Source organism: Hemitrygon akajei, chromosome 17 (assembly GCF_048418815.1).
Source record: "Hemitrygon akajei chromosome 17, sHemAka1.3, whole genome shotgun sequence".
In the NCBI taxonomy this organism is placed as follows: domain Eukaryota; kingdom Metazoa; phylum Chordata; class Chondrichthyes; order Myliobatiformes; family Dasyatidae; genus Hemitrygon; species Hemitrygon akajei.
The window spans coordinates 57,565,467-57,578,065 of NC_133140.1; the positions used below are offsets into that span (position 1 = coordinate 57,565,467).

The window sequence follows — 12,599 nt, forward strand, 5'->3', positions numbered from 1 at the left end:
GATTACACCAGTCCTAAGTCTATCCACTGTTTTTTTTTTGGGTAGGTAATGAGCCAGTTATTGCTTCATTTATTTCAATGCTAAATATCAATGATGTATCAGTTTGGTGAGGATGACTTTGCTCCACACCTCATCTGATGATGATCTGTGGATCTCTGCATTACACTGCACATGTGTGAATGTTGGTACTTGTTCTCTAGTCAGAACTACTGTGGGTGCAATAGCCCCACCTGGTGCAAAGACCAGCTTTCCATTCACATCTGAGTTGTTTTTGCTTTTTAGCTGCTGTATATAGTTCCTCGACTGATTCCAAAGTCTAGGCGAGAACATGGAGGGGTAGTGGAATCTACCTGGAATAATCTTGTTGGTCTTAACTTAAACTGGACCTCTGCAGCATTTTCAGTGTTTAAGCACCGTACATTCTGGGAGCTTGTACAGATGAAAAACTTCCAGGTAATTGAAATATGTAGCTTTTCAGACTGCCTTTGATTAGCTGTATAAATATCCTTAAACTACAATTAAACACAATTTCACTTTATATTAGTACATTTTAAATTTAAAACATCACAGTTCACTGTTTAAATACTCATATAGTAATCTCTGATAGCGTATTGGCAGTCTGTAAGGCACTCCAACTGAACCAAGGTTCAAAATGAGCTCTCAGTATATTAATATCTGGTAGCTTTACACTAAATTAAGTCCCAAGGTGTCATATTATTACCATATGTTTAAGGAAAGTAAAATCTTGAAGAAAATGGTAAATAGCTTAAGTTCCATTGTATTACAGGAACATTTACCCACCCTGGTAATTAAATTCACTTGATTCATGTTCAGTTCTGTTGAAAAATCCAAAGCATGGACTGTGTAATTGTGCATTTTAGTAAAATATCAGGAAATTGCATCTTTTATGTCATTGAAATTAAAAGGATCAATTAACTCTTCTTCTATAGCTAACATTTTATGATTGGTTGATGTCTGAACTGGAAATTCAGCCACATGGAGATCTACTAAGTGATGTACACAGGTAAGTATTTTATTGATTCTAATGTAAATATGGAAAATACTTCTCCTCCCCCCCCCCCCCCAGTATGTTGAGTAGTAAATAACCCCAATTCCCAATTAGAAACCAATTAGAAAATAAACTATAAACACGAGATTCTGCAGATGCTGGAAATCCAGAGCAACACATACAAAATGTTGGAGGAACTCAGCCCAAAATATCAACTGTTTATTCATTTCCATAGATGCTGCCTGACCTGCTGAGTTAGGACAGGAAAGGATTGGGGAAGATGAGAGAATAAAAGGGTGGGGGAGGGAAAGGAGGATTAGCTAGAAAGAAAATAAACTACTATGTGTTTATTTTGGAAATAAATCAGCTTTCAAAGAAGGCAGCTGTATGTCTCCACTCGAATTACTAATTTACTCTTTTAGGCTTCCTGCATAAAAGGATGTTATACCTTACCATTGATTCTTCTATATATTGTTAAAACATTGTTATAGACTTGATTTTATAATGACTGGTACATTTTAATAGAGATGAATATCGTTAAAATGTCATCTGCTTCCAGGTTCCACATAATTCCTGCTTATCTATTGAATATCAATGATTATTTACAAAGGATTGCATTGTTAAATTGGAGATGTCATTACTCAGTTTGCCTTTTGATTGTTGAGTGTCAATTAGACTGGAAGTTGACAAGAGACCAGGAACATGAAAGGTTCTATGCTTCACTTACAGACAAGAATATCAACATTGGGCCTGTTACCAACATTATCTGCCATCTCCTCTTACAGCAGGGGGCTGTGGAGGAGATCTAGTGACTGCGTGCAGGATTATTATTAATGCATTAATGGATTTCAATAAAAGGTAAATTTTCATAATTTGTTACATGATCAGATTACATCGCCTTTGGTTTATAATACCCCAACTTTTCACTTTGTCTTATCTTCATTCCCTCAAAAATTTCGACTATGGACTGACCCTTGTAGTCATGTGCCACATTTTCCTTACGATGCACGGGTTGCTAAGTTGGAGCACCGGCAGCTCTTTTCTCTGACTTATTGAAGTTCACTTTCATGACCAGAAGATAATGTAGTTTGAGCACAAGTTGATAGGTACACATGTCTGAAGCATGTTTAGTTCAAATAGCCTTAACTATGCCTCCTACCACCACCATGAACGATGTTGTCCCTGGAGCTGCTGATATGTTGTCTAATTGATCTAATAGAACTTTCAAGGTGTACAATAATCCTCTTGAGTCAAGTAGGAGATGGACTGGGGGGAAGTACTCTTCATTTTTCCACTTCTCTTTCATCCAACTCTTGAAAGATCAAAGAATTGAGGCTTATAAAGACTGCTACAGAAAATCAGTTGAGGGCAGTACAATTTGGCCTATGATCATATTGAATGTAGGATAGGCTCCAGGGGCCTGGTGGCCTGCTCCTGCTTCCGTTTACTTGTGTTGCCATTCACATCTTGGCCACACATCTCATTGGGGAAACCAAGAATAAAGTGAATTGAAAGTCCTGAATCAATAGAATGAAGACAGATCTCTTGAGAGTTCAACTTCTGAATGCAATAAGCATAGTTTACAAGATTGCAGGGTATCACTTTCAGCATCTATCCAATTAATAAATGTGGGTCTTCATGTGGTTTATAGCTTTCATTACTAGATGTAGTTTTATGATTACTTGCAGAGCCAAAGTTCAAAACTTCAAAGAATCTGCTTGTACAGAGCTTCCTTCAATCAATAGATCAGGTTATGAAAACGTTATCTGTCTTCTGCAGGTAAATATTCCTTTCATAGCACTAACACTGATGACTGGATTAATTTCAGTTCTAATTCTGTGCTGTTCCATAAAAAAATTAATATTTTACTTTTGAATTACTTTAATTATTACTAACTTTCATGTTTGCATGTCCTTCATACTGCAGAAAATATGTTTGGTTAATTTGCTTTTTTTTTGGTAAGTGTTCTAAAAATTGCAGGCAGCCCAGGGCTCCGTGGTAATGAGAGGACAGTAATTAAATTGTCACAAATTCTAAGATTAAATTTATTGGGTTTAGACATGCACCTAGACCTAGACCTCTTCACTGATCTGCTTTCTGCATTTCAGCAACTTAATAACTACTGATCTTTTTTGCCAGATTTCACAAATTATTTAGTAGATTTGGTATTAAAAAGAATGGGTTTTGTTTACTTTGAATTTACAAGAACATAAGTGGGAATAGGCTGCTGCTTTATAATTTATTAAAGTTGATGGTTGTGTTTTAATCTGCTCTCTTGCCTGAGGTCCATATGCTCTGATTTTCCTAATGTTAAAAGCATGGACTTGGCTTTGAGCCATCAATGACAGAGTAGCTACTAACTCTTAGATAGTGAATTCCAAGGATTTACAGCCCTGTTTTAATAGACTAAAATATTTAGGGTTTTAGGTGGTATTTGGGACAGTATGTTCAGTTTGTTGTATTTGATTACAGGAAATGGTGTTTGATCTGGAAAGGCTATGGGCAAAAGCACCAGGCAAAAATTTATCAGCTGAAGGTGGTCATTTTCTCCTGGATGTATTTCGGGATAGAAAAGCAAAGGTGGAATTGCTGATGTTGAGCCAGCAATTAGAGCACCAGGTTGAACTGCATCTATTTGTTAGGTAAGAGCAAGAATGAAGATCTTTAAAAGCAATTGTCACACAGTTAAAAAATCATATGCTATTAACATTGAGTATTAAAATTGTGAGCCTTTTCTATTTTCTACTGTTACGTAACTAACACATAGGTAATTCTAAAGGGTCAGGGAGAGCTTTTAAGCTGAGTTGTTGACTAATTGTTCATAATCTTAACTGTAATTGTGAAAACTCTAAACTAGTGAGAGCACACGGAACATAGTACAGTCCAGCACAGGAACAAGCCCCTTCAGTCCACAACGCTGTGCCAAACTAATGAAATGAGTAATCAAATCCCTCGGCTTATACAATATCCATATCCTTACATTTCCTGCACATTCATCTGCCTATTTAAGAGTCCCGTGAACATCACTGTTATATCATCCGAGGCTGCGCATTCCAGCTACCCACCACTGTGTTTCTCAAAAAAACTTGCCCCACACATGTTCTTTGATCTTTCTCCCTATCATCTTAAATGTATACCCTCTGGTATTAGCTCTTCTAACCTTGGGGGAAAATATACTGGCTGCCTATCTATTCCTTTCATAATCTTACAAAATTCTATCGGATCTCCCGTCAGCTTCACCACTCCAGAGAAAACTAATCAATTTTGTCTTAAAGGAAGTGAGATGCCAAACTATCCGATGAATACCTAATTAAACCATTTATTTTAATCATAACTCCTTCCTTTCAAATCGTAAAAGCTGCTTTAAATGTCAGAAAATTTGTAGTTCGTGGGTTACATAGAAAAGCTTTATCAGGTGATTACAGCTCACCATTGCAATAAGGTGGCTATTGCCTTGAGTGTAATTCTGCTAGTCTATTCCTGCTAACTGTTTAGTTTAACTTGAGCAATACATTTTTGTATTTCCATTTTAATCTTGTTTAAACATCAAATCATAAGCGGGTTTCAGTCTGGATCACCTTATCCCTGCAGTCACAACCTGCATCGACTGTACAAACATATCTATATATAGGAGATGGAAGGTTTGGATACATTGGTCTTTAAAGGATTTCTATATGCTATGCAGAACTATTCATTTGCCCTCTACATGTTCACTCAATGCTGAAATAATACTTCAGCCAGCCAATCTTTAGAGCTCCTTTAAAAAAAAAATTCTTCACACGAGTCTGGCCAGGGAATGCTAGCAAATGCTGAGCTGTAAAAACAACACGTCTGAACCAGATGCTGATTTCATCTGACAGTTACACTTGTCCTTTTTGGAACAGAGGGCATATAGTATTAGATAGAACTGGGAACATTGCTTTATTTTATCCTTAAGAACCTTGGGAGACTGAGATCAACAAGTGAGAGAGGCTAAGTATACAGAAACACAAGGGTTGAAACCAGGTAATTTTAACCTATGTTGCCCAGTTTTATGCTGGGTATGCATGATTTCACCTTCAGTAGCATAGTAATTAGCTTAATAAAACAAAAGGTGAACACTATTGTTTCTCACACAAGATTCTGCCTTTTTCTGGTATGATTAGAATTCTATTGGCACTTCCTGCTACTGTGCTGTTCCGAACCCGCACAGATGGCCTGAAAACAAATCTGGAATGTGGGGAATTCTTCCAGTTTACAAATAGAGAACTGGTAAGTCTAGTTTAGAAAACTATAGCTAACCAATTACATTAATTTATAAATATGCACGCAAGAGGCTTATGAAGTATAATCGATGATAATCTGCAGGAATGTAATTAAAATGCATTGTTCAGTAATAGAGAGAATTCCTGTCAAGGTGCCTGTCAGTTGCTGATTTTGACCTTTATGGTTGGAACTTTTATTCCTCTGAGGGTCACAATGAATGGGCTACAGCTGCATCAGAATTAGGTTTAATATCACTCACTGGCATATGTTGTGAAATTTGTTTTGTGGCTTGCAATACATAATAATAAAAACCATAAATTACAATAAGAAGTGTGTGCAGTAATCTAAAACAAGCACTGGGATTCATTTTAGTCTTTTCTGAAGAATGGTGCAGCTTTGCATCCTGATTCCATTTGAAAGGGAAAACCCACTTCTAGAAATTCACTGAGTCACCACCATATTAGGCACACCTCTACAACTCGTTAATGCAATCATCTAATTAGGTAATCATGTGGCAGCAGCTCAAATGCATGTAGACATGGTTCAGACAAAAATTAACATGGGGAACAAATGTGATTTAAGTGACTTTGACCGTGGAATGATCGTTGGTGTCAGACTGGGTGGTTTGAGTTTCTCAGAAACTGCTGATCCTGGGATTTTCACACTCTACAGTCCCTAGAGTTTACAGAGAGTGGTGTGTAAACAAAAAAACATAAAGTGAGTGGCAGCTCTTTGGGCAAAAACACCTTGCTAGTGAGAAAGGTCAGAGGAGAATGTCCAGACTGGTTCAAGCTGACATGAAGGTGACAGTAACTCAAATAACCGTGTATTACAACAGTGGTGTGCAGAAGAGCATGTCTGTATGCACAACACGTTGATTCTTGAAGTGGCCGGGCTGTAGCAGCAGAAGACCACAAGCATACACTCACTGTCACTTTATTAGATACAGGACGTAGCCAATAAAGTGGCCAACTGAGTATAAATTGCAAGTGTTATGAACACCATAACTGGGTCACTTACCAGCAAAGATAGAGAGGTCCGTTGAAGTCTGATGATACTATTTTTAACAGCGTTTATTAGTAAAAATACACAAAAATAATATCAATGCAAATATACAGATAATATACGTCGTCAATACTAAATCTAAAAGTGCGAGTATAATAATAATCAATAAGAAATAGCTCTATCGTTGTCTAGGGGATAATGTATTGTCTGATGGAAATATAAAGTTCACTCAGTTCATGCAGGCTGTAGCCTTTGGGGACTGCTGTGTGGCAATGGTTGGAGAGAGAGAGAGAGATTTGGAGAAAAACTTGCCGGCTTTTCCGTTTATGATTTCGATCCGTTGGAGTCTCGTTGGTGTGGCCGTTCACTTGTGGCCTCTCCTTTAGTTAAGCCGTTCTTCCGTGGTGAGCCCGCCAACCCAGGCAAGGGAGGACGCACACGAGCCCCCCACCGGCTGTCGCTATTAAACGCTGTCACGGGATTTCTAGCGTTTCTCCTGGTGCGTCTGAAGGGGTTGTTCCCCAGACCCTCTTTTATCCTTACTCATGGGGTCTCAGATGTCAATCAGGTTGGGATGATGCAATCCCTCAACCAGCCCACTCTGGTTGTTCCCTGAGGGGGTTCAATGAATAGTACAGTACTCAATACACAATTCCGTCTCCAAGAGACAATAGCCGTTATCAATGGTTCCGTTTCGCTGAGGCCAGGACACATTCCAAACCCTGTGTATTCTGGACATCTCTCTCTCATTTCCTGGGTCCCAGACCCGAATTAATAGCGATCTTGCGATTCTCAAAAAGGAGGGGGTGACTTTGTATCCTTCGGCCCCTCAGAGTTGCGTCACATTCGTAACACAAGTCAGAAACAACAGGGCAGGTAATTGGACTGGGTGTACAGAAGGAAACAGCCACCCATCGGAAGCCCTACATTTTGCCCTTAATTGACATCACACTTTATTTATTCGTACCTCTGAGCATTTTGAGAAAGGGACAGTGGTCTTCAAAGTGAATCTGAGGAGCTGGGTTTGCAGTGTGCAGGCACCTGTGGCACAACGTACAAAAGTAATGTGTGAAAACAAGGAGTTGCCCACTTCAAACAAAGTGATGATTGTCATGAATGTCTTTGTCAAGGGCCAGTGGAAGCAATCTTTAAATATTTTCAGACTGAATTGGGTAGAATCTTGGGGAGCAAATGGGTGAAAAGGTACTGGGGTAGGTGAGAATACAGCTTAAGGTTAGCCATAATTGTATTGAATGGTGGAGCAGGTTCCAGTGACTCAAGTTGCCCACTCTTGCACCTAATTTGTATGTTAATACATACAAATGTACTAAAATAGGAGGTGCAATTGGGAAAAAATAAAAAGATGGAAAGTTTGTAGAGCATCTGTAGATTTTCTCTTGTTTGGCTAAGTTTGTAGAAAAGTTATTGTTTACGTGATTCATAGTCTGGGTGTTGCACAATATCCACGTCAAGAGTGCATTGGAGCTTCAGTGCCCTCGCTGTAATTTGCTCCTATCAGTAACGTTATCTTTTTCTGACAATGGGATCGCGTAATCTGGATAATGTTGTTTGTCCTGTTTTTTTTTAAAAGGGATTTAAAAAATATTTTAATGTTATTTTCAAGAAGTTCTCAGACTTCCTCTATTTGTTGCTTATGTACGCCATGGAAAATATACTGAATATGTATTACATTGATTACCTTCGGACATCTACCTTGTCAGTCTTTTAAACAGTAGAAATATAGAATGAAAATGGAATGCTGTAGTTCTGGAAATCTGTAATAAAAACAGGAAATGTTGGAAATGACGCAGCAGGTTAGGCAGCACTTTCGCAAAGAGAAATAGTTAATGTTTTGGGTCCAAAACCATACGTCAGAACTGCTCAGTCTCATTGTATAATTACCTTATCTCAAAGCTGGGTCCAACTTACCTTCATAATGCATCCTTTGGTTACCATCCCTTTAAGATGAAGCATTAATCTATTGAAAACTGCATAATTGTCTTGGCTCGAGTTTCTTGGTTCCATACACAGGAAGCATTACATGTAAGGTTCATATTAATAATCTTTTAATTGGTGTCAATTAAAGGTTGCAAACTTAATAACCTTTTTCTTTGTTTTTCAGCGGAATGGTTACTCCAAGGAGTTGGTTCTTCCTTTTGATATTACTTTACACTTCTTCAGAGTAAGGAATCCAGTTCATTACCCTCCTGTTCAATATATGTAACATATTTACTACCTCAATTTACTCTGTAAGATACAGAATGAGGCTGTGACATAATATTCCTTACAATTACTGTATTGCATAATGATTACTATACAGCCTATCATTTACTGTCCATATTGAGCAGTCCTAAAGAGTTTGATATTGTAATGGATCTTGCTGCACAACTGTGTAATGAACAATCACCTATGCTGTTCAGTGAGGGTACTTAATTTATTGGCTGAAGAAGTTTACATGTAAGTTCTGGTAGCTTCATTCTCATTTCTTTAATTGATGTTAGTTTTTTTTTAACTGGATGGAACATGGGCATTACTGGCAAGGCTGGAATTTGTTGTCCATCCTTAGTTGCTCTTGAGAAGGTGGGGATGAGCTGCTATGAATTGTCATAGTCTTTGTTAGGACACTAGTTGCTAGGACATTTCAGAGTTTTGATCCAATAACAATGAAAAATTGACCATGTATTTTCAATTCAAGTGTACAACTTGGAGAAGAACCTGGAGGTGATGGAGCTCCCTGGCACTTACGCCCTTGTCTTTGGTGAAGGACATTCCATATGTTGGAGTAAGCTGGATAGGTGACTGCAGTTGGTACATTTTGTAGCTACTGTGTTGTAGTGATTGCAGGCAATGATACTTTCGCGGTGCCAACCAAATGAGCTGTTTGTTTTGGATGTGTTGAGCTCCTTGAGAGAGATATTGGATGAACCACACTCTTCCAGGCAAGATGAGAGTATTCTATCACACTCTTGACTAATGCTTATTGGTGTTTGAAGGGCTTTGGAGCATGAGGAGCCACTTGTAGGATCAAAATTAAAGTTAATGTATTATCGACGTACAAATATGTCACCTTATACTACCTTGAGATTTATTTTCTTTTCAGTTACAGAAAAATAAAGAAATACAGTAGCTTTTACAGAAATTCTGTCCATACAGACTGACAAGCAACCAATGTGCAGAAGTAGACAAATTGTGCAAATAATAAAGAAGTAAATAAAGAATAGAGAACTTGAGTTGTAGAGTCTTGAGAGTGAGTCTGTAGGTGGTAGAGTCCAGTTTTGAAGTGAGTTCATGCTGGTTCAGAAGCCTGATGGTTGTAGGGGAATAATTGTTCTAAACCTGGTGGTGTGGGACCCAAGGCTCCTTTATCTCCTGCCTGATGGCAGTGGGGAGAAGAGGGCATGGCCTGGATGCTGGGGGTCCTTTATGTTGGATGCTGCTTTCTTGTGGCAGCGCTCATTGTAAATGTGCTCAGTGATGTGGAGCGATTTGCCTGTGGTGTGCTGGGCTGTATTCACCACTCTATGTAGAGTTTCTGTTCCTGGGTGTTGTTGTTTCCATACTAGCCCAGTCAGGATATTCTCCACTGTGCATCTATAGAAGTTTGTCCAAGTTTTACATGACATGACAAAATTACGCAACCTTATAAGAAAGTAGAGGCACTGTTGTGTATTCTTTATGATAGCACTTATATGCTGTGCTGGTCCCTGAACAGATTCTCTGATGTGGTAATGCCAAGGAATTTAAAGTATCTGATCCTCTCGACGTCCGATTCCCTAATGACTCATGGACCTCTGACGTCAATAATCAGTTCTTTGGTTTTGCTGACAGCTGATGGACTGGGCCATATCCACTTTTTTTTTGTGGCCTTTTCCATTCAAGGGCATTAGTGTTTCCATACCAGGCTGGGATGCAACCAGTCAGTATACTCTCCACTGTGCATCTGTAGAAGTTTGTCAAAGCTTTAGATGACATGTGGAATCTAAGCAAATGTCTATGAAAGTAGAGGCCTTGCGGTTCCTTCGTTGTTATAACACTTACATGCTGTACCCAGGACAGATTTTTTGAAATCATAATGCCAAAGAGCTTAAAGTTACTGACCCTCTCCACCTCTGACCCCCTCATGAGGACTGGCTCGTGGACCTGCAGTTTCCTCCTCCTATGGTCACCTACAGCACTTGTGCTCAAGGTAATTGTTGAGAAGATGTTGCCAATCCGAACTGGCTGGGGTCTGAAAGTTGGGCCAACAACAATGTTGTTGTCAGCAAACTGAAATATGGCATTCGAGCTGCACTTAGCCACAGTTATAGATATAAATCAAGTAGAGCAGGGGCTAAGCACACAGTCTTGTGTGCTTAGGATATCCATCCTCTCACCTGCTGTCGCCACAATATATACGTGGTTGCCAGTTGAGTACCCTGTCAGTGTTAACTCCGAGAATATTGATGCTAGAGGACTCAGTGATGTTAGTGCCATTGAATGGTAAGGACAAGTTTTAGACTTTGTCTTATGGAAGTGATCATTTTCGGAATGCTATCTTGCCATTCATCACCCCTTCTTGAATATTGTCCAGGTTTTGCTGCTACAACCATGAGCTGAGAACAGAACAGTGTGAGCACTCGCACTTTTGACTTTAGAAAGTCAGATCGTTGTTCTAATATGCGGGCTTTCATTGATTTTATTATGGTTGTTATTCTATTGTGGGTTTATTGAGTATTCCTGTATGAAAATGAATCTCTGAATTGTATTTGGTGACACAAACGTACTTTGATAATGCATTTATTTTGACCTTTGGATTGGATTAATATTAAAGCACAATCATAGTGTTACGAACCCCGTAACTGGGTCACTTACCAGCAAAGATAGAGAGGTCCGTTGAAGTCTGATGGTACTATTTTTAACAGTATTTATTGATAAAAATACACAAAAATAATATCAATGCAAACATACAGATAATATACATCATCAATACTAAATCTAAAAGTGCGGGTATAATAATAATCAATAAGAAATAGCTCTATCGTTGTCTAGGGGATAATGTATTGTCCGATGGAAATATAAAAGTCACTCAGTTCATGCAGTTCATACAGGCTTCAGCCTTTGGGGACCGCTGGGTTTTCAATTGTTGGAGAGAGAGAGAGGTTTTGAGAATAGAAACTTGCCAGCTTTCCTTTATCCGCTCTTGATCCGTATTCGTCCTTTAGCGAGGCTGTTCCGTGGAGGACTTGTCATCCGGGCAAGGATGGACACACACACAAGCCTCCACCGGTCTCATACGTTTCTCCTGGTGTGTCTAAAGGGGTTGTTCCCCAGATCCTTTTTTATCCTTACTCACAGGGTCTCAGATGTCAATCAGGTTGGGATGATGCAATCCCTCAACCAGCCCACTCTGGTCATTCCCTGAGGGCTTCAATGAATAGTACAGTACTCAATACACAATTCTGTCTCCAAGAGACAATGGCCGTTATCAATGGTTCCACCTTTCTGGGGCCAGGACACATTCCAAACCCTGTGTATTCTGGACGTCTCTCTCTCATTTCCTGGGTCCCAGACCGGAATTAATAGCGATCTTGCGATTCTCGAAAAGGAGGGGGCGACTTTGTACCCTTCGGCCCCTCAGAGTTGTGGCACATTCGTAACAATAGCAACAGGGCATGATGACATCATTAGCTATGATTTCATGTCTGGATTACTGCTGCCTTCCTTGTTCTTAGAGCTTTGAGCATTATTTCTGTTGGTTTGTTTGTCATTGCTCTATTGTCTTTGTGGGTGTTTCTAGATAATGTGAATAAACATTGAGCAAATTACAGTGTTATCTGAATGTGAGAGAGTAGAAGAAGAATGAAATGCAAGTTGGGTGGAAGTCAGAAAAATTGAGAAAATGGGAGTCCATCAAACATGTTTATTTTGTCTCTGAGGTTTATGTGTGAATAAATCATAAAACATGTAATCGCTTATCTATAATCTCTAGAAGGATTCAGTTTCTATATAAATATGAGAGAAGTATTCGCAACACAACAGATAAGTTGATGGCAGATAAAAATAAATTATTTGATCTTTACAGACTTTACAAAGACATGAATGCAGTAGCTAAGTTTGACGACTAAGTATTCTAGGGAGATCTTTTAGAGATGGTTAAGATATGGTATGTGCATTTTCAAAAACTGGAAAGGTTATGGGCAAACAAATATCCTTGGCTAACTAAACTGTGGGTAAGAAGATGGATTGGAGGATTAAATCTTTGTTTGGATGGAAAAATGTAAGGTGTTTCAAGTGGCCTCCATCTCATGACTGTTCTGTGAAGGGAATTGCTATTGTTTACTGGGGAGAGTGGAGACAATGA

General features: G+C 38.9%; 1 protein-coding gene across 1 annotated transcript in view; it reads left to right on the forward strand.

The window, feature by feature from the left end:
* LOC140740727 (Fanconi anemia group A protein-like) overlaps positions 1 to 12,599 on the forward strand; it is a 116,863-nt gene that overhangs the window by 81,058 nt on the left and 23,206 nt on the right. The window contains exons 29-35 of the mRNA XM_073070208.1: positions 283 to 453; positions 951 to 1,024; positions 1,739 to 1,867; positions 2,698 to 2,788; positions 3,482 to 3,651; positions 5,155 to 5,260; positions 8,382 to 8,441. Of these exons, the coding sequence (XP_072926309.1) occupies positions 283 to 453; positions 951 to 1,024; positions 1,739 to 1,867; positions 2,698 to 2,788; positions 3,482 to 3,651; positions 5,155 to 5,260; positions 8,382 to 8,441 (801 nt within the window). The remainder of the gene's footprint in view (positions 1 to 282; positions 454 to 950; positions 1,025 to 1,738; positions 1,868 to 2,697; positions 2,789 to 3,481; positions 3,652 to 5,154; positions 5,261 to 8,381; positions 8,442 to 12,599) is intronic.